Here is a 23,127-nt window from a genome sequence, read left to right on the forward strand (position 1 = left end):
TTATCATAGCTAAACGTAGGTAAAACGCACAGAAACCAACTGCTATTACTGAAAATCCCTGTAGTCATTTGAATTATAGGGGCCTTGCACACCACCAGCTATAAATCTATGTGAAAGCAAAGTGCCAAATTCAACACTTGAATGAACAAGTGGGAGGAAATGGGCTTCCTCAAGAAAAGAGGCAGCTATTTTCAGATGCACACTATGTGAACTGTGTGCCTTGCTGTAAACAAGATTAAAATAGCTGAGTCAGGGGATCAGATCATTTATGACTTAACGTAGCTTTGGTTTTCGTGGCCAGCAATCTGAGGCCCCTTGGCCTTTAACAGTCATTCTTCTGCACATAGTCTACATACCAGGGAGGGTACAGAAATGTACTGGGCAGTGGCTGTAAAAGAGGATTTCATTCATGCTGTTTCATGGCAGCCCAGATAAGACAGCCCAGAGTGCATAATTACCCACCTTGTATAGTGCTGTGCCCAATAATCCCTCGAATGCCTTAAAATTCAGGTAAGGCCCATCATAGACACGGTCACACTGAGCTCTTCTACCCAGCCAGTAAATGGTGATTAGAACCTGGAGTGAAGAAAAAAAAAAACAGCTTAATACACAAACCTTTATGTCTATATGTGGAAATTTAATATCATTACCAGACCATATATATCCAATTATAGCTAAACCTTTACCCTAACTAATGAATGTTCAATGCAGTGCTAGAGCAGGTGATTGTTATGATAGTTGTAGTCCTACACTGACACACAGCAATATCACCTGGTGCCATGCTCTTGTTTCCAGGCTCATCCAGAATACTCTGGTGCTGTTTGTGTGTGCATTATCAGGCACTAAGGCAAACAATCATTGCTACATCAACGACGCTGGTCCCCTATAACACATGATACCAATCAAATGGATGTGTCAGCTCTTTGGTTAGAAGAGTTAGTTAGAAAGTTATTATTGTCGCAGTTGGAATGTACAATGGCCACATGCAGGAAAATAATGCAGTATGACCAATCTATTACATCTAGGGACACACATTCCCTCAAAGAGAGCAATTTAAACACTTACCCTCTTTAATGCTTTTATGGTTGCTGTTTAAAGGCAAGACCTTGAAATATATCATAATTTAGTCTGGGATTAATGTAAGAATAAATTAATAAATTTTGTGTAACATGTTTAGTGTCTGCCTGTATTTTGCAGATCCACAAATAAATCAACTTTTAAAAATGAATCTAAAAATGAATATAGAGGCATCCTGGTGGCTTAGAGGTTTGCTAAATTATGTTACGTTTTATTATTGCTGAATGACAGGCCAACAAATCAAGTTCTCAGAAAAAGAAACATTGCTTATAGTTTTCCACTCACATTTTTCAGCCTCCTGTTGGTCTCTTGATGCCTATGAGAGAAACAGCAGAAAACAGAGGTGTATGTGTGAGAGAAAATGACAATAAAAGAACAGAGGGCATGCTTGTTGGGTTTCTGTGTTGGGCAGTGAAAGAGCTGGAAACTGAGAGCACAATCCAGACAACTGCCAGCCCTTTCCTCACTCTCACACAACAACACAAAGGCTGAAAGAAACACAAACACACATCTCTGAAAGAAATCATTGCAAGCCTTAAAGTGTTACGTGTCTCTTTTCCCCCCACTAATCACAAAATCAAGCAGCTGTAAAAACATTTAGTTCAAGTTTAGGGACACAAAAGGGGTTTTTGTTTCTGATTTCAAATAATGATAAAACTAATAACTGCTAATTTAACGTCTAAATACCATACCTCTACTGTTGGAGCAACAAAGCCCCAAACATGCTATCCAGCTCATAAAAATTTTCAGTCATATTTCTGGGGTTTGAAAGTTGACCTAGCAGTCAGTAAATCAGTTTCCCTGGAACATGTCAGCTCATTCTTGTTCTTGTGAAACCAAATAAATCTCACAGTGTCAACCTGCAGGTCTGATATCACTTTTTTCTCACGTAGCCTACATTGTGTACCTGCCACCTAAGTTGACTGCAGTGTCTCTTTGGAGAGGTCAATAAAAGTGATAAATGGCTACCGTACATACTGTAACCAAAACGATGAAAGTGGAAGATATACAGTCTGCTTCACTCACCATGTGCATGCTACACATTCCTGCTACCATGTGGTAATACAATAGTCACACATGCCTATCCACCCAGGAGCACCTGGATTTCCTACAGCCCTTTCCTATTGGTTGCATGGTTCAGGTGAAGGAAACAAAGCAAGGAGAATTAAACACATAATTTCAATTCTTTAAAATCAGGGACGCTAGTTAGATTGGGGAACTGAACTTCATTGGGGAAAAATGAACTTTGACCCACTTGGGACCACTGGACTAAACTACCAAAATTTATATAAAAAGTAGTTAAAACTAAGTCCATGCAGCAGAATTAACAACCTAATAATGTAATACATTCACAAGAGCCATGTTAGGAATGAATACTTTATATCGGAAATTGATTTGATTCTTTAAAACTGAAATAAAAATGTTTTGGCCACCTGGGTGCAGCAGAAACAAGCTGTGAACACAACACTGACATATCACTCTTCTAAGTTGATATGGCGAACTTGTTGGCAAACAGTAGCATTTACATATCCAGTAGTTACAAAACAACATTATCTTTCATTTGTAGTCGTGTTTGTGTCCACATGATGAATGTAAGTCCAATATTCACTCTCCTTTAAAACTATTTGTAGTCTCTACTCCTGTGGGAAATATCAGGCTCAACAGCCGCTAAATGTTCCACTATGTTCACCATTCAGCTAACTGTCTGCCGCTTGGTCTTGAGCAGATAGTGTACAGTGGGTTTTCAGACCTTTTCTGCTGAAAACAGCTGCCTGCTGTGGCCAAAAACTACCCTGTGAGAGCGGTGAGAGGGAAAGATCCGAATACTTCTACCACCACCGACCGATCAACTTTCACACCAATATGCGTCAGTTCACACCAGGGACTTCCAACATTCTAATTTGCCAATGGTGAAAACTGAAATGGACGTTTACCAATTTGACATATTGCAAATTTATAGGCACAATAAAAGAGGCAGGAGAAAAAAAAAAGCACTCTCTTGTGTGGCTTGGAACGTAGTAACAAAGTCTAAGATCATAGCAGTAGTAGCCAGGTCCAGAAATAAAAGGAGGTGTATACCAAAACTACACCCACATTACTTCTCATAATGCTCATTTATAGCTGGTGGTAATAGCTGAACAGAAGAGAAAATATAAAAGGACACTTTCAGGCCTCCAAAGCCTCAGGACTTTTCTGTAGTGTTTTTAGAATCAGCTGAGTGCTCATATGATTGAGCACAACCGTGGATAGAACTTCACTGGAGTCTGTTTCTGCACAGAAAGTACAGGCTAGGAATAGCTTCTGTGAAGTAGTATTATCAGTTCAAATAATCACATTTGGTTTTTGGTATTTAATGTGCAATGCACACATGCAAGCGTTGAAGGCAGCCTGAATATTTTGACCACCACTTTGCACCAAAATTTAACAAGAAATTCAATACATATTCATGTCAAACAGATAGCATCAGAATAAAATGTAGTCTTTTTGTCTTCAAGTTTATGAAGTAAATCTGGGCAGTTCATGGTCATTAAAACAGCCCTATCAGAAAATGTAAACGTGCTATACAGTAAGTATGCGGAGCTCAAACAGGACACCCTCCAGCTTTACAGATTAACAGGACATCCAGTCATTTCAGCCATAACCCCCAACCTCTGCATGCTTATACACACTTTCACATCACCACTCTCTTGCCAAGGTAAAAGGATGAGGGACGACCATCATCAATTTATATGATAGATCAATTTATATGATAACAAAAAACAGGTTTCTAATTGATATTATATCATTAACCTGACTAAGTTCTGCTTGACTTGAAGGAGTCGAATACAAACCAGAGACAAAAGGAAACACATGCCACCGAAGAAACATAAGCCACTATTTAAATGTTAGACAAATAACTCCTTAACATGAGCCAAAGTAAAAGATCTTTGCAATTCAGTCAATCGCTTCCCTGAGCTGCAACCGCAGCTAAATTATGTTTAACTCTCAAGCAACACAAAACTCTACAGGTGAAAGCTGTTCATGGATCGTGGTGAGACCGCAGGATGTGGCCCAATCCATGTACAGCCACCAGAAGGATCAAGGCAGCCCTGCTTCTTTGAGACAAGAACATCCCAAAGACAAACAAACCCAGTACAAAAAGCCTTAAATTAATGGGTGTACGTGTGATCAGAACCATACCTCTGCAATGAAGATGACTTGCTTTGCAGCATTCAACAACGCCACATCCTTCAGCTATGTTCTTTCATTCTAATAAAATACCTCGGATTTAAAGACACACCCAGACACTCTCATGCAAAATGTAGACACAAGAAGAGTTTCAATAGAAGAATCAGCTGTGGGTGAGACAGTGTCGGGCTTCATTGTGTTGTAATTATCAATGACACTGCAGCCTCTGTGAGTGAGGAAACAGGGTGAGGCTGGCATCTCTCTGCCCAAGTCATCTACAGAGCACAAATATAACCCTTGTGTTGGCCTTTTACAACCAGGGCTGCGTCCATGGTGTAGAAACTTTATTGGCCTTTCACCATCATCACTCAACTTGGTTTCACAATCTGCCCACAGTTAACACAACACTGCATAGAAGTGACGGCAGTGCCATATATTAAACCAGAGCGTGCAGTGCCAGCTCAATGAACCACACCCCAAATACTAACACACAGGGAACCTGGTTTGTCTCCACTGCATTATACACTTCATTATACAACATTAAGACCTGTCACAGTGAGTTGAACATAAATAATAGAACACACATGGCGTGAAGGTACAATATATGTTAGTTATGAGTAAATTCTGATAACAAACTGTGTAGTCAGTCCATATTTGTCTGGGAAACAACACATTCCTTCAGGTAATTCAAGTATTTGGTTTGATCTGGAGCCAAGGATGCCATTGCATAATCCATATCATGTAATCATCACACACAGCCACTCCTCAGTATCTGTTTTCTAGAAAGGTTCACTGACATTCCTCAAAGGACAATTAATTTTTGAGGCACCTGCCAATCTTGTGCCGTTTCCTTTTTTTCAGTTGGGAGAGCAGTCAAACCTTGTCAATAATTTGCTTAATCAAATGACGGCAACAAGTGAGACTTTGGACCCCTCTCAGCGGGGGATGTGTTCTGTCAGTTACTGGAGGTCACAGAGCAAAAGCTGGACTCAGGGCGATAGATTTATTTCAACATAAGTAACAATACTACAGTGTAGAAGTACTCCATAACAAGTAAAAGCCCTGCATTAAAATGTACTCATTTAAAAGTACAGAAGTACTATCACCACAATATATTATGGTGAACCTGATTGCAAACAGTTGCTTATTTACACATCCAGCAGATACAGAGCAACATTGTCATCCATTTGGAGTCGTGTTTCTGTGAACCTGACGAAAGTCCAATATTGACTCTTTTCATAGCTCGGATTTTGGTCTCCACCAACTCCCCAGGGAAATATCTGGCTCTGTCGCTGCTAAATGCTCCACTCCGTCCACCAGTTAGTTGCTGACGCTAACTCTGCTTGTTTGCTGTTTGGTGCTGAGCAGGTAGTGTCAGTTTTTAGAGCTTTTTCACTGAAAACAGCTGCATGCTGCGGCTGAAAACAGCACTGGGAGAGCAGTGAGTGAACCAAAACAGTACATTTACACATAGAATAGCTAAAGAATGCCGTCAGTGGTAATGAGTAAAGATTACTACCGTAATCCCCTTCCCCCACCACTCCGCCACCCGCCCCGCCGCTATCCGTTCAAAACATAGTCGGACTTAAGATTGCCCAGCAACATTGCTCAAAAAGTTGCCCCGTGTATCATCAGCTTTAGACCCTTAGCACCACTGATGGCAACGTTGCCCTGCACGATTGCTCTAAAAGTTGATCTGTGTATCATCAGCTTAAAGGAAGTGGCGGAAGTTAAATAGAGCACTTTCAAATGCCATGGTTTCCTCATTTCCCGGGCAACTGACAGAGTTGGTCTAAAGTAGCACGTGAATCATAGCCTCCGATGATGAATCATTTGGTCTCGTCAGTATTACACTTCTGATTGGGTATTCGGTGTGTGGTTGCACTGTATTATGGTTAAACAGCATGTGGATGATGTGAGAAAATCTTCTAGAATGCATCGTACAGCAGTACGCTGTCTGTTTATTTAGTATTACTGAGGTACAGTTTGTCATGTTATATAACAATTTTGAATATGTTTGTAACTGATAAATATTTTCAGCAGAAAGCACAGCTTGATAACTCAAGGCAGTAGACTAGAGCAGTATTCACTACAACAACAAAGCTCGAAGGTCAAAATAGAGATCAGATAATCTTTTATGGCTGCGTGTTAACACAGGCTAGTATGAATTGTTCTTAGCACATGCTGCTTAAGCCAATATGACTCCAGCTTCATGCCAAAAGAAATATATTGGTCTTGCTAATAACTATATTTCAAGCGCGAACAACCATTTCAGCATTTCTCATGGAGATGTAGGTCGATAAGACTAATCAATCCAAAATCAATGATTGTTTCTTTTTCAGTGCATTAGTGTTGAATCAGTTAAAAAAGAAATCAATCAATGCATTTTGTTGTGTAGCAACCTTACATACAAGTTAGTGCTCATTAGTAGTGAATGATTTTTATTATTGTGATTAGATTATTATTTATCATTATTTTCATTATTAATTTATCCGCCAATTGTTTGCTTAATTATTTCATTGTTTGGTCTTGGAAATGTAAAAAAATACAATCTTGACAATTTTGCAAAGTTCAAGGTGACATCTTCAAATATTGTTTAGCTCAAGCAAAATTAAAATAGTGTAGAATAGAGGAAAGCAACAAACATTTAAGAAGCTGGAATCAGAAAATAATTGCCATAAATTATGTTGACTATTACATTTCTTTTGATCGACTAATTGATTAATCAACTAATCGTTGCCGTTCTAGTGCTGAAACAAAACTATAGGGAAACTAATACACACAAAAGTTAAAGTTATACTATAACTTTATCTTTAAAATTTTACTATGTTAAAGGTGCTGTAGAATGGAAAACATTATTTGGCATAGTTGAATAAAAAGAGTTCAGTACATGGAACTGACATACCATTAGCCTCAATCACCATTTCCTCCTTCATATGCAAATCTTGCGCATGCAAAGGACCCTGGAAAAACAGGCGAATGCCAACAAGCACTAGATGCGATTAACATCTGGGATCAATAATATTCACACTGCCAAAATTTACATATACTAGCACATGTTCCCAGAGAAGCGGCCATACGAGCTCATGGAGCTGGAGGTTGTTCAAGTATGTCTCGCAGAAAGTGCTTTTTATGGTTATGAAGGAAAGGTAAATATTTTCTGTTTTTCCCTCCGATGTCCTTGGCTGCTCTGCCTCAACTCTGTCATTTATGAAGTTTTCTGATAGACAGATAGCTTTACTTACTGCTAACGCTACAGTAACCGCTAGCTGTTGCTTGGTAGCTGCTGCTAACGGTAGTTGCTGCTATCAGTTGGCTCTGAACCAGTGGTCCAAAGCTTGCTGTATGCTGTACTAATGTTAGAGGTGTACACACCAACAAACACCTGGAGCACCAGGCTTCAAGTCCGGGCGGAGTCAGCAATAGGATGGCTAGCTGCATGGCTAACCGAGTAGCCGGCAGTAGCTGCAGACAGCAGTAGATAGCAGCTAAAGTAACAGGTAACATACAAAACTCTGTAAATCACCAAAAATGGGGGAAAACCAGACAATATTTTCTTTATCAAATCTGATCCAGTTTCACCAAAACCAGTGAATAAAGTTTTGTTTCTGTACAGTAATCAGTGAGGCTTAGTCTGGTATAGCAGGCCTTTATTCAGTGTTGATTAGCTAGGCCCCGGTCCTCTGCTGTGCTCGAGGAAGATGGCCAATCAGAAGCAAGTGGGCAGTATGAAACTGAAAATGAGTATTCTACGGCAAATTCTACGGATTAAATAAATGAAAATATTAGCATATGATCATTAGCAAGTAAAAAAATGAAAGGCAGCTGATAGCTTTATGTATTAGAGAAGGAAAGCAAAAAAAGTAGGTGAGAACTATGCAGCACCAACAGGACGATTTCTGCTGAAACAGAGTACAGGGAAGCTGAGCAAAGCACCTGTCAGACTGGGTTTAAGGGAGGGGAGGTTGGACACAAACCAGCAGCAAAGACAGCTGATAGAGACAACTTTCTCTCTCTCTCTGTGCTCTGCTCTCAGTGGTTAATTTGCCTAGGCTCTGATAACAGTGACATAAAACCATTGGTTGCTTGTCTGAAGTCTTGTTTGGGATTATCTCCTTATGTTACTCTCTGTGTGCCATCTCTATCTGTATGAGTTAAAAATACTGCATGTCGGGATCCACACAAATTGTACCCACGAACCTAAATACCTCAGTCGGAGCAGCTGCAGGTTACATACAAAATGAGAACCTATAACTGTTGAGCACGTTTGAAGTGAGCAACCATGTACTGAAGCAGCAATCACAACACAAAAATATATTTTCCTCTTAATGAACAGAACCGTATGAGATACAGTGACAAAACCAAAGCCTCAACTGAACACCCCACTCACACACAGGTATACTCACAAGACCACATGTAGGAGGGAGAATGTACTGGGAGGAGACAACACACTATTAAAAGCTCTTCTTCTGAGTCCTGATCCCATTCCAATCAATCCTGCTCGTCAAAGTGACCCCAGGTCCTAAAAATAGGATAGTGAGTCCCCTCTGACCAAACCCCCGCACACAAGCAGACATGGTGGCCAAGAATTGAGCTACAGTAACCTCAGCACCAACAGAACAGTGGGACTAGGATTTGGTGTAATCATGCAAAAAGTGTTTGACTGGGTAAAAAAAACTAAATTTAAAAAATGATGTGATTGAAGCCTTAAATATGCCTCTCTCTTCCACATTGTGAATGTCATGGGAAAAGGTTGTGAAAGAGGTAAAATGTCAGAACACACAGGGCATAAGGTCCATTAAAGAATTATCTTTATACACTCAATCATTTGGTAAATGGTATCTGGATCTTTGGATCTTATCTTCTGCCGTGGGGAGAGGGTGTGTCTTGGTAAAAGGCAAGCAGATTTATCTATCTAGAGTTCATATTCCAGTTTATGTACAGCCACCTCTGTATCTGTCTTAGTGATGACTGTGGTTTCGACACCATAGTCAGTGTTGCTGAAGCATGACTGACAGAGTCTTGGGTGGATCGTGGGAAAAATGTTCCTAGAGGTAGTCGCAACACCTCAAATGAACATCTAAAGTGAGCTTAATTGCACAATATAGTGACACAGAGCTCCACAAAGATCTCCTACACATTATTTTGACACTTAAAGTGATGTATTTGCTACTGAGTGCCCGTCCACTTTTAAAAAACCTGCAGGTATTGCCGCTAAAGTACCTTGTGCTTGCACAGCAGTGCTGTGTAGCCTGAGAGAATGTGTCACAGTGGAAGGACTGTGGTCTGAGCTCTGCCTTACCTCACTCCCTCCTGAAGGTACACCTGTATAAAAACTTGTTGTTCAACATACCGCATATACCTGCCTGGAATGCAAGTGACGTAAGATCAACTGTCTAAAACTGAGAAATAATAAACACTGTGGTAGTGTCTTGAAATGTTAGTCCTGCTCGCTAAAATTTTTTTTTAATAACTCATGCACCAACTAAGCTGAACTTCTTTTTGTTCACAGATGTAAAGCCTGTGCCTGACAGTAAACAAGTACTTTCATGACAATTTGTTTTGTGACTGAGGTTATGATTTGATATATCTGCACCAAAACGAAACAGACATTTTTTTTTAATAAGACCAGAGCACAGGACATGTTGATGAGCACATTCTTTGTTCTTCTCACGTGTGTGGTTTCATTAATTGTGTCCTCCATCATATTTTAAAGAAACATAGTGCATGTTAAACATGTGCCTACCAACACAAGAATACACACTCACTGAAAATAGCACTAACCTTTTTTTAATGCAGCTTGAATCATGCCTCACACGAGGAGACATGTGCAGTGAAATATTTTATTGTAAGAGTTACATTTAAACCTTCGTCCTTTCTGGGCATATTAATGTACGCATAAATAGAAGCTGAGATTTTGTTTAATTACGGAAGAGGTGGTACAGGAGGACCTCAACGCTGTCAATGGCAGAATGAATATCAAAATGTCACAGTAGTAACAATATTTTACAAAGCACACAAGTTCGGAACTTACTTGACTGTAACTCTTTGGATAAGTCCTGAAGATCTCCGGGGTGAAATAGCTGTGCTTCCTTTAGTCCAAGCTTCCCGCAAGCCTTGAGGAAGACGTTTAGGTTGTCCTGGACAAAGTACAAAGCAGAGATGTGGGTTCGTCCACCTTCAGAGGCAAAGAATAATCACTCAAGAATTCTCTGGCAGGGACACAGCCTGCAACTCATTGCTTCCAAAGTTCATATCACCGGAGAACAGAGACGGACTGGGAGGAGCATGTGTGTAGCAAATAACAAGCGACCCATTGCAGAACACACACAAACACACATGCAGGGGGGAGAGGCTGCCCGACAGTAGCTGACTGACAGCTGCAAAGCTACCTGTGGGCCGGGTTAGGGTGGGGACTAAGCTCAAACCAGGAAGAATGACATCAGAGCTGTGCACAAGTGCCACCCAACCGGCAATGCGAGTGCAAAACTGACACACACAAGAGCACAATGCCAGCCGCAGACTCCTTTTCACACCCTGAAACCGTCCCCTCCCCTCCCATCCTTGCCAAGCCCTTTACTCGTGAATACCTGTGATATGTGTGGGGCGGTGGAGTATTTTGGAGACATTTGGTTGCTATGAAACATGACATCGAGTGACAGAAACTGACAAATATTTTTTCCACTGAAGAGGACATGAGAGTGGAAGGACTGTTGTTATCATATCATTTTACATTACATAAAATGTACATGCATGCAGGTGATTTTCACACACGTGAGTGTAATGCAAAAAAATATTTTGGTCTATAAATATACACAGGCCATGCATTTCATACAAATGTTGAACCGCAGTTACACCATTCCTTCCTGGGGTGATGACTTTTCCAGTTGTAATCCCAAGTGTCTTGTTTGTAAGTCTGCACTTCCCATTGGGACAGCACTGCTTAAGAGGGTTTCATGTAACGACACATGGCTAAAACATGGGCTGGAATAATTAAGGGGTAGCTAGTTCTATATTTAAATGGCAAACATGCTTATTAGCAAATGGTAGGAGAGCTGACCTCTCTGTACAGGAATCGCTAACTAACAGCTTTGATTGTCCCTTAAAGGCATTGCCCGGACCCTACAGGTCACTGTGTGCCCCTGCAGGCCAAAGATCAAACCCCTCCCTCCTTTGTTTGCAGGCAGTTGGGCAACGGTTTGTCATTATAGCACATATGAGAATTTCTCTTCTTCTGCTTTGTCTTGGTAATAGATATGATTATGTAATTTTCTAGATAGGTACATAATAGTATTGAGTACCTGAGTTAATAACATGGGCTTTGAATGGTAAGCTTTATCTCATATCTCAAGACATTCTTTTCTCTCATCATTTGTCTGAGTTACCTTGTTCACACATTTTTTAGTGACACTAAAGGTATGCCCACTTATTGTCTCACCTCAGCATGTTGGGTAGGAGAGCACAAACAGCACTCAAGCATAGGTACTTTGCATATTATATTATAGCCTGACTGATATTTTTATAAAAATAAAACTTCATAACAATGTATTGGCCAATAGTCTTTTTTGTGACCATCAATATGTAACAATCAGGGGGTCTTATATATAAAACATGTCAAAAGGTTACGTAGGGTCAAAACACAGAAAGTGCTTAGGTAACCAAGCCAATTTCCCAAGATAAATCACAGTTAACTCAAAATTTGGCAAACATGAGAAATCCTCTTGTACAACCATTTTAACGCCCAGAGACGCCCCTGCATGAAGACAAGGATGGCAAATTCTGACTTGGCTTTGCCATTATGGCAAGATCCAGACTTTAGCATGCAGTGATCCAGTGCAATCTAAACAACATTCAGTCTTTATCATAACAACTAGCATTGGCAACTAACATGATACATCTTACATAGTGTAAGTGTAATAGTTGCACAAACATCCGTTAAGAACGAAAGAAAAAATATAAATTAAGGAGAAGGCTCATTAAAATGTTCACATCCATAATATTAGAGCGTGTCCTGAAATCCTCACAAATGTTGTCAATATCTACTACTCAGACCATGATCTCACAGCAGGATACATCAACAGTTTACTATTGCTGTTGGACATTCAATATTCACGTTTTTTTTTTTGATCATTTATTTCTTGCCAATAATGGCACCTTCTACATTCACAACTAACTATGTTAATTTGATTACATCTAGGGCCAGATTTACACCCCGAATAAAGAGTACTAAATTGCGTGTGCATTCTAATATATTGCATGCTTTTGTTCAAAGTACTATTTATAACGATAAAAAAAGTTTATTTTTAAACGGCATTATGTCATGTTATCTTATTAAGTTCATGTAACTACACATAACCAATATTAGGGATATTCTTTGTTATGTCTTTCTGAAAAGAAGTAAAAAAAAAAGATCAATATCAAAATGGTATCGGTGTTAAAAATCCCATATTGGTCTGGCTCTACTCTATATATGCTTTCTATATTCTAAAAGACTGCCGGCCATTGAAGACAACTAAGCTTTATTGCTACAATGTCGTAATGTAAATCTGGCAAAGAATCCCCCACTGTAGACCCTGGCCTTTCCCTCACCCTAAACTCACCATAAGCCAATGTAATGAAGGCCTATACAACAGGAAAATGAAATCATTTAGGTATGAATGTCATTTAACCTCAAGGAGCATTATGAACACACTGAAAGCCCCCCTAACAATCAGTCCCAGAACATGCAGCAATAATGATGTTGAAGGAATGTTATGCTGACTTGTGCCTGTACATAATCCTGCTAAATATGCTGTACCCATCCAGCATGCCTCTAATCCTCTCATGCAGACTTGAGGACCCTGGTTTAAGCACTTCACACCAATACACTGAAAGATTTGACTTATAAGGTGTCTGATTTTATATAAAGGGATTTTCGTTTCTACTGGTCACATTGTGGTCACTCCATTTCTTCCACTGCATTCTTTGTCTAAGAAGGGCATACTCTACAATTACCCTCAACTGACCCTGGGCAGTGCTTCAAACACCAAGCAAAGCTGTGGTTAAAATATCAGGCTACACATTTTCAAGTGCTGTGACAATAAACAGAGAGGAGATGGAATACTTGAAATGTTGCCTTTCCTGAAACTGGCACAATAAAATACTTTCCTGTCCCCACAGCTTGATCCAGTCATAACATGCACACATATAATGCAAACACAGTAACAAAACATGGTCAAATGCCTGTCATTGCACAGATGATTACACAGACATTTAGATGAGTAAAGACACCCTCAGGGCCATTGAAACTATCTGTTTATCTCCTCCCTCTGCTACTTTAACTCACCAAGGAGTTGGTGTATGCTGGAACATCCAGCACCATGTCAACAATTATAGTGTATTTACGGGCAGAGGCCAATGGAGTCCTCTTTAACTCCATCCCTCTGGATTCAGCCGAGTGGGCCTCAAATCCGGGCCCCCGCTCATGTAGCTGGCTGCCCTACCGCACAACTGTCGGCCTCCTGCCCAGAACTGGTAAAAGCAGAACCAGGACTGAACCAGGGTGCCATGACCTAACCCCACAGCTCACTCCGTGCTCAGCAACAGGCAGAGAAGTGTGCTGACATGGGAAACATTCCCTTGGACACAAGTGAAGCCAAAGAATAGGCCTGACTCTGGAGCCAGTGTTGCTAAATATTCCACAAAACCAGAGATTTCCGTTTTTCCCCTTTTCCCTCCCTGAGCTATCTGTCCTGCCGGAGCTGAAGCCTGGTACAGATTTGAGTGGTGAAATCTTTCAGATAGCAAAACTAAAACGACAGTTAGGACCAGAGGGGTAGAAAATGTTACTGAGGAGTGTTTGCAAACAGCCTTTCCTTCAGCAGTGATCACATTTATACATATTTAAAATACCAGCAACATTACTGTTGTTTTGTGTCCATTGTATTTTAATTCCACATGCCATTTTGGAAATTAAGCATTTTTCCAGTTTCCTCTTCTCTGACGACAGTCAGTGGAGATGGGTAGCATACACAAAGACAAACCCTTTGCAAAAATCCTTTAAAAAAGCTAAACATATACATGTAAATCTTTCAATTATTTCACAGTTTAAGACATCACAGCTATATTCCAATTTTGAACCCCTAATTCCAACAAGAACAGACGCGTTACTATTTATAGAGACATACAGGACAGAGCATTGTTAACAACACTACTTGACTACTTTGGGAGAAAAGCTATTCTCACAGCAGAGTGAGAGTGAGTAATGTTTGTTTGGGACAGCTCTCCACTTTTCTCCATGTGGTTGGCAGTAACTGATGGCCACAGGCCAACCAGGAGCCTTCACATTTTGCTGGAGAATTTATGATTAGGCGGTTTCAGGTTTATGTCCAAGTCTCGGAAATACCACACCAGTGCTACTGATGGAGATACTTTACCTCATTACCTCAGCAGGTGCCCAGCCAGTTATATTAGTAACAGTCCAAAACAAACTTGAATTTGATTTATGTTATAACACACATACGGTGGTACAGTGCTTGGGCACTGCAAATACCATGTTTACTGTTTACAACTAACTTGAGTGCCAGTCTCTTTCTTTTACCACAAACTGATCATTGTCTTGCCAAACATGTTGAGTGTTACTGAGCGACCTACACTCTGCCTGGACTGCCTGGGTTAGGGTTGGGATTCTCTATAATTTCTCTGGACAGCTGGACTCAATTACTCCCACAAGAGAGAGCTTTGTGAGGGATGGGTTTAAGGTAGGATTTTCAGCCCTCTACTTCGTGAGCACTTGTGTGCAGACACTCCCAAAACATTTACTTCAACTGAGCCACTGCGACCCAAAAGGCCTCAGCCACAAGCTGCTTAAACTGGAAGACACTGACAGGTCTAAAAAGGTGAAAAGATCGAGAAACACAGATTCAATAACAGGTTATTACGTAAACCAAACCCTTCTCACCTCCCGTTAGTCATTCAAAAACCTAATTATCATACCAGTACAAAGACTTTTTGTCTTAGATGATTTTGATTGAACACAGCCTCAAGCATGGCAGACATCATATTTAGGGTGCACTCAAATGCGCCAGTGGCCGTTCAAGCAGCTCCACGTTCACTGAACATATTAGCGTGGATGGATATGAGTAGTGACAAGTCACCGAAGCAAACACCTCGCTCTCATTGGCAGCCTTAGACCTGTCACCATTCAGCTCAACTGCCGCTGCACCTCACAAAGCTTCTTCTCTCTTCTTAGCACATACTCTCGACAACACACTTGACATCACCACAACAAACCCCAATAATGAGGCAAAACTACATATGAAGAAAACTATGATGAGTTGTTGAGGCTGTGTAAACCAAATGTACATGCGACATCCTGTGTCTAACATTTACGATGAATAAAAAGAGAAGACGACTTACCAGTCCAGCAATAGGTGTGGGTAGCCTGTTAACCCTTTTGATAATACCAGGCTTGACCTTGTTGATCAGACTGTGAGCAAAAGAAAGAGTGAGAGAACATCAGGAAGGTAAATGAAAACACTTGGTCATAGACTAGAGTGGTCTAACTAGCAAGGAATGAACAAAAAGTGTTGCAAAGTCTCAGTTTTGTGTGTTTACGACTTTGTTTAATGGTGGCCACCTGGCTTCGGTTTAGTAAATGGCCTGTGCTGCACCCTGATGTAAACACACACTGGGTCTTCTGCTCCTAAAACATACCCTAATCTACCGAAACAACCCCAAACAAGCCCGGAATCACCACCTATCAGCTCACAAAAACTATAATGGTTTTTAATAGATGACAATGCATTTTTTGTTTATTCAAATGGTTTTGAAAGGGTTTTTGTTATTCTCAGGAGGTAAAATATCCCAAATCCCCAAAATAATTAATTAACACTTCTATTCAGGTCTTTGACTTCAGTAAAAATAGTAATAGGTCTTACATTCACGTAAAATGACTGAAAATAATTTAACAAAATATACATAATATTTTTACTATAGATTCATCTGCTGGTTACTTGGTCTATAAAATGTAAAACACCTGCACACCGTGAAACATGCCTGTCACAGTTTTCTTGAGCCAGCCAACAGCCCAAAACCTAAAGACATTCAATTTACTATAATGTAAGATGAAAAAAGGCAGCTGGAAAAGTCAAATATTTGTCATGTTAGCTTGAAAAATGACTAAAATGATACATTTAATATCAAAATAGTTGCAGATTATATTTCTGTACATAGAATAATCGATTAATTGACTAATCATTGAAAAGTTAGTACTCATATACAGAATGGCTGCTTTCAAAGAGTTGTATTATCACATATATGACGTAGTTGGCAAAGCAAATTTGAACAACTTCGTACACTGATGTTTTATCTGGGCAACGTGTTTTATAAATGGGTCATATGTTTGGATGTAAAATCTGCAAATAAAAAAGTGCAAATATCTCACCTATTTCTTGTTTTAAGAAAAGCTCAACATGAGCCTAAATGACCTGTTAGGGTGGATGTTTTTGCCGTGTGCACCTTCTGCTTTCTCAGCAGACAGACTGGGCGTGGATGGGTGTATGACTTTGCACGGTGTGACAATAGATGTACATAAAGAATGCAAAAGGAATTTGGGTTTAAGTTAGCCATTTGGCAGTGAAACAATAGAAAGCTGCAGTTATTTCATCAGATAACACATACTGTTAGCCAAGTAGGATGTAATCATGTGTGCGACCCACATTACACATTCTTTTACAAACAGTTGTGATAACCACAACACAATAGGAATGGAGGCTGGGTTTGTAGGTGAAAGCGATATAATCTGTCTTCCTCTTCCTCACGCTGAGAAATCACTGACAGCTCTCTGAATGAAAGTGTCTCTCTTGGTCTGAGAGTGAGAAAACAGTGGAGTCAGGCTCAAATCAGCAGAATGAGGGGATTCTTCCCTGAACCGATGCCAATAGAGGTTTGGAAGTTTCTGCATGGGCTGCTGATAATTACACCTTCTTGCTGATTTGTGCAAATCACATCATTGTGTCCATCTACCAGGGCTGCCCACATACACATGTATAAAAGGGACATGGTGCTAACCCTCCCACACACACACAAACACATGCCTCGAAGAAAAACCACAACTCTTAGAAGAGGGGAATCAATGCAAAAGCCAATTCTGTGCAGATAAATTTGTTCCTTTAGCTCATCAAAACCCTTGATGCACCCAGGCTAATGAGAAAGCAGGGTGCCCTGGCTTTCCGATGTGGTTTCAGCTCAAGGCTTTCCATTCACTACATGGCTTCTCACAGTTCTCATTAAAGTGAGGATGGCACTCTGCCCATCCACAGATCTGTATCATATGTGAAACAAGCAACACAACTCCTCTTGAAATAGATCACACTTCATTTTCTCAAACAAGACCACAAAGGGCAGATCTGACACTGGAAACATCAAATACCTACATAATACAACCTCTATTGTGCTATCTAGAAACACTGGCTCACTTTATGTGGCTGACAAACACACAGTGACCCGCTGGGGGTCTGCCTGGGAAATATCAGTAACACTTACATTGGAGTGCAGACCTGGTGGAGAGCAGAGGGCTTCCATATGAATGAGTGGCTTAAGAGAGGTGCCTGGGAAAAGCGGAGTACTTACTCACACAACAGAACGCCATTCTCCAGTGCTGATCGGAAGTCATTGCTCCCAAATTTTATCTTGGTTACTGCCTGGAAAAAAGGAATACAAAAACAGTGAGCAAAATAACGAGAGGGGTTGGGTGAGGAGAGGAGGTGGGGGTTTGTGAACATGTGGTGGGGTGGGGTGGTTGAAGAAGAAAGGTAGGATGTTGATCACAGTAGCAAAGGAAGTGAGAGGTATTTCCTCCTTATTTCCTATAGTTTCTCTGGAACAGAGTTGAGCACAGTTCTTCAGGTACTCCTCCGGAGCTCTCGAGTGGCTCAGTTTTTCTCACTTTAATGCTTAAAGCTACTGGTAAATGGGAGAGCTGTGCTAAAACTGTGCTGGAGCCAGGCTGCCAAAGCCACAAGGCTATGGGAGCATCTGGCGCGCTGAAGGAACACACATCGCTGTGTTACAGTCTCATGCCTTTCCCATGATCTCAAACCACCACTGCAAGAACACTGAGAGCCATAATGGGGGAAACAAAAACACACTGCATGCATGATGGGCAGCCTTACAAACATACGCACATAAACAATAGTCTTCTGTACATTTTTTATATGGACAAATCTGTGTTTTCTCTAAAAGGCAATAATAGTATTGTTTTTTATGTTTTCATGTGTAACTGCAACTTTGTTATAGGATATCAAATTCATGCTGATGGACACTACTCAACAGAGCTCCGTGTTTTGTTGGAAATTTTGTACCATACGTTACTAAATCCAACAAAAAGTTACATGATACAACAATTCAAGTGTAAACTTATACCAATTCTGGAAAATCCTCTATATTACTACTAATAATACAATCTTGGCATTCTAGTTATTGCAGAACTTCATGAGAAAGTAGCAAAAATGCTTAAGGCCTTGCAATACCTTGAAAGCATTTTTAAACATCCTAGGGCTGGATCTGTGTCAAACACTAATCCCTTGTCGCTTGGCCCATGGCCTTACTTTCCAACATACTGAAACCAGTTTTTTAGATATCCTGCAAAGTTATCCCCCAACAGTCAAACAAACAAACTGGGCTGACAACTTAACCTCATTGGCTGAGGTTATGACTACACTGGCAGGAGGGAGGATATTATTTTATTTCAGAAGTTGATAATACTCAGAACAATGTGGCGTTTATGACTGTATGGCCATTTTGGATGATGTAGTTTGTAGTGCTGCTGAATTGTATTGGATTATACTGACAGGAGTTTCTATTATTTTGTCAACCCCATTTATATCAACAACGGCAGACTACATCACAGAAACACCTCTCTGTGTAACGCGAGAGAGTGCAACAGCATACCAAAGTACATCATCCAAAGTGACCATAATGTTGAATCAGCACCTCTTTAAAACAGTTGCAACAGAAGCTAAACATTGTGACCGTCATAAATGTTGGATTTATTACTGTTGGCAACTGAGTGTATGTTATGAAATATGGAAACACGTTGTTCTACTAACCTTATTGTGGTAGTGATTTTAAGTTTGCATGGACATTAATTAATTTACATTACCAAAAGGGTGGATGAGGACTCATATTACATTCTAAGTATACAGTAATGTAAGACAGCTGGCATTAACCAGAGTCTACACACACACACACACATACACACACCCCAAAACAAGTCAAACTGGTCTCACCAACCACATTGGTCAGATGTACCTTGCTTCAAGGCTTTTGTCCCTTTTCGTTTCAAGGGAAAGGGACAAAAGCAGGGACATTTACTGGCATAGCTAATTACAGACCATCATTTTGAGGATGCAGGAAAACCAGAGCAATTAGACTGGCTGGAGGATACTATTAATATTGTCAAACAAAGTTGTGTTACACCGCTGTATCTCAGACCACACCCTGGGTAACCAAGGCCTCAAATACCCATCATTCCAAGAGAATGAGTCCATGTTGTGATACATACATAAGATTAAAGAGAAAAAAAGATTTGGCAGAGCAACTCTCAGCAGTCGTTCTGTAATTGCACATTGTAATAAAGCTATTGTTGGAAAATACTTGTTTTGTTTACAAAACATGCAGATAGATTGGCCTACTCTGTCTTCATTGATATAAATACAATCATAACCAGACACTGAAAACAGGAACACAATGCAGCAACACACACAACACACACACACACACACACACACACACAAAGACACTTTATAGTAAAGTGTATAATCAGTACAGGCGCTGTAGTTGGCATATGAAATCCTGACCCCTACTGTTCTATGTAAGTGGGGCCAGCAACTGGGATTCATGTATGGCATGTCCCCACACAAACACCCTCACAAACCTTTTCTTATCAAAGTTACAGGTGGGACCCACCGTGGCAATGACCCTAGCAGTACTCTTGCTGTAGAAGTTTTCTCTTTTCTTTCATCATCACTGGAGGTACTAACTCCCCTAAGATCTGGCCTGCTGTGCCCTCTCTCTCCTGTTGAAACTGTGGGAAAACACGTCTAATCTGCAACAACATACTGCAACTCTGATTTAACAGGGAGATTTAAGGCAGTAGCAGAGTTTTCAAAAACAGCTTGCCTTCCTGCAAACCCACCCTCGCCCCCTTCAAGAATGTGCTGCTGAACGTGTTGAAGAAGTGGAGTCTCATGATGACCCCCCCCCCCACACACACACACACGTTGTGATACATGTGTGAAATTAAGTATTATTTTTGCAGTGAACCAAGAAATGTGTCTTGGTATAATACAAATAATCAGGGGAATTAAGGAGTCTCTGGGTCTGTGACCACAACTATTGTTCATGCATGCAGGACACTGAGGCAAATCAGTATTCCAGGTTTACGCGGATGCAGAATCCCACCACTAATTGTTCCTAAAATGTTTTGTTCCTTCTGCAGAGGACAGGGACATGGGTCATCAGAGGGCAACTGGGACATTATCCAAATATTTCAGGGATCTGACTCAAGCGAAATATACGACTGTGGAATCCATTAGTATCGACATGATGAACATATTAGAATAATAAAACTACATCAACATGTAACGGCAAGTGAATGGCTTTTTGTGTGCGGCCCGGCTTCACGTGAGAACATCTGAATGCACCCGTCCTAGTTTCTAATTGCTCTCCATCAAAACTGTCAAACGCCCAAAATGGTGCTACAATGTACAGTGAGGTGATTAATGATCAGTCCAGTCGCACAGCTACTGTATGAAAAACAATACAACATAAGTCAAGGAAAGCAATTCATGACTGTTGGCTGCAGGAGCACCATAAGTTACGGATTAGATTAAAAAAAAGGGACTGAAAATATATTAAAAATATATTTTCTTGTTTCTAGAAAAAGTGTTCCTGGCAGTTAACAGATTTAACTGGAACTACTACTTCTTCTACGTTTTTTTAGCCAAGAAATACTCCCTGTGTTATGGGTGATTTTTTCATTTTTCAACTGTAATTTTTCAATTTTGTGAGCACCACAAACTAACTTCCATTCATCATGCCCAGGTTTGGAGATACATGTAGTCTTGCTGCTTCCCTCTGTTTTATTATTATAAACAATGTACACCAAATCCCAAAGGAGGCTTGGAGTTGGTTCAGTGTTACATGACAGCAACAACAGCATAAGCAACACAACTTCAACAAATCCACAGGATTGTGTTACCTTTGATTGGCTGCTTTGTTCCAGAGTACGTGAGGAATACAATTCCAGTTTCTTTTCAACCAGTCACATACAAACGCAGGGGACTAAAATTAAAACTAGAGCTGCAATCCAATTCAGATTATAGCCTGTGTTGTTACATGACCTTAAAGCAGATCAATGGCTGTAGTGAAGCTCTACCTCAAACCGCTCTAAAGAGGTATTCTAAGTATTCTGGGTGGTGTTACACACCCACTTCCTGAGTAGAAACTCTTTGAGAAAATAAATTATTCTTTTACCACCTAAACAAAAGAGGTAACAGATATATTAATGTAACAACCTACATTTGCTTAAACACCATACAAAGTACTGAAACAGACCAAATCAAATAAGCACTTATTAGATTACTAACCACAAACTAAGTTATTATTCATAACAGACTATGTTTTTGTTTACAGACTGCCATATAGATTTATCTTCTATCCTGCAAGTTGCAGAAACACTGCCACTTGATTGTCACAGTAGTCACACTTGCAGCCTTTCTATCGAATTGACAAGGACCTCTATTATTCCACTAGACCCTGTGGTTGTAGGATGCAGTGCCCTGTGCTGACAGCTGGCCAGCTATGAGGGGACTATGTTCACAGCCATGGCAGCTAATGCAGGAATGTGTCCATGTGACAGGCTCCAGACCATTTAGTCTAGTTTTTAACAATACCACCAACCTCACCATGCACACATGCCTCTGTTTAAAGTGCTGTGAAGCCAAGTAGCTTGTTAATCATTCAGTGGCAAAATCCAATAGCCACAAAACTTTCTCTGTGAAGGGAAACTGTTAGCCTCGTGCCAGAACTTGACCTCTTATTATTAATCTGTTTTCCTTAAGCCAAACATCTCATACCTGTCATGTTAATATAATAGTCCCATTGCCTATACCTTTACCTATTCATTCAGCTTCTCTCCCTAATCTCCCTGCCCCTGGCTGAGATCATGCCCCCACCACAGTCCACAAGCTAAGCCACTACAATGGGCCAGTGTGCAAGTGCGAGAGACACTGATGTCACATCACAAGCATTCAGATTCACCCTTCATGAAATTAGAACAATATTTGTTTAGTTACAGCCTTGCAGCAGCTCCACGCCACCCTGCTGGGAAGAGAATTTGCGAGATGAAGAAACACAATATACATACAATAATAGACCCACAATGAAAGTATGAGAGCCTGGTTGGAGGTTAGATGGAAACTTTAGATTGAAAATAAAAAGGGATCGTTTTTCAAAGAACTGGATGATAGTTTTTGGGGGGTTGGTAGCTAATAAGAGGCACTAGGAAAGAGGGAACATAGCAACCATGAGATTAGCATTATTCGCATCAGAAAATAAAACACTTGTTGAAACCTCTATTCTATACATTTCCAGAAATGGTCAAACATGATATGTGCCATAATGTGTGACTGCTTGAAGTAGTTTCTGATTCATTACTGACACCTGAAATGGCAGTATTACGTTTTAAAGCAAGTGACATACACCCCAGTCAATTTATCAATCTGGGTTGATCTGTGCTTACAGTAGGTGTGTGGTACAAAAGCTTGGATCACGCACAGACATTTTTTTCCTAATTGCTTTGATGATTTTCTAGCTAGACACTTGCAGCTGTAGCCTGAA

General features: G+C 40.4%; 1 protein-coding gene across 1 annotated transcript in view; it reads right to left on the bottom strand.

Moving 5' to 3' along the window:
* LOC119904348 (LIM domain only protein 7-like) overlaps nt 1-23,127 on the bottom strand; it is a 46,443-nt gene that overhangs the window by 22,171 nt on the left and 1,145 nt on the right. Inside the window, exons 2-6 of the mRNA XM_038720943.1 lie at nt 17,857-17,927; nt 15,643-15,712; nt 10,276-10,385; nt 1,363-1,393; nt 463-576 (exon numbers count right to left, since the gene is read on the bottom strand). Of these exons, the coding sequence (XP_038576871.1) occupies nt 463-576; nt 1,363-1,393; nt 10,276-10,385; nt 15,643-15,712; nt 17,857-17,927 (396 nt within the window). The remainder of the gene's footprint in view (nt 1-462; nt 577-1,362; nt 1,394-10,275; nt 10,386-15,642; nt 15,713-17,856; nt 17,928-23,127) is intronic.

The sequence above is a fragment of the Micropterus salmoides genome, unplaced genomic scaffold, assembly GCF_014851395.1.
Source record: "Micropterus salmoides isolate LMB-PRFRI ecotype aquatic unplaced genomic scaffold, ASM1485139v1 Ms_hic_scaffold_15, whole genome shotgun sequence".
In the NCBI taxonomy this organism is placed as follows: Eukaryota; Metazoa; Chordata; class Actinopteri; order Centrarchiformes; family Centrarchidae; genus Micropterus; species Micropterus salmoides.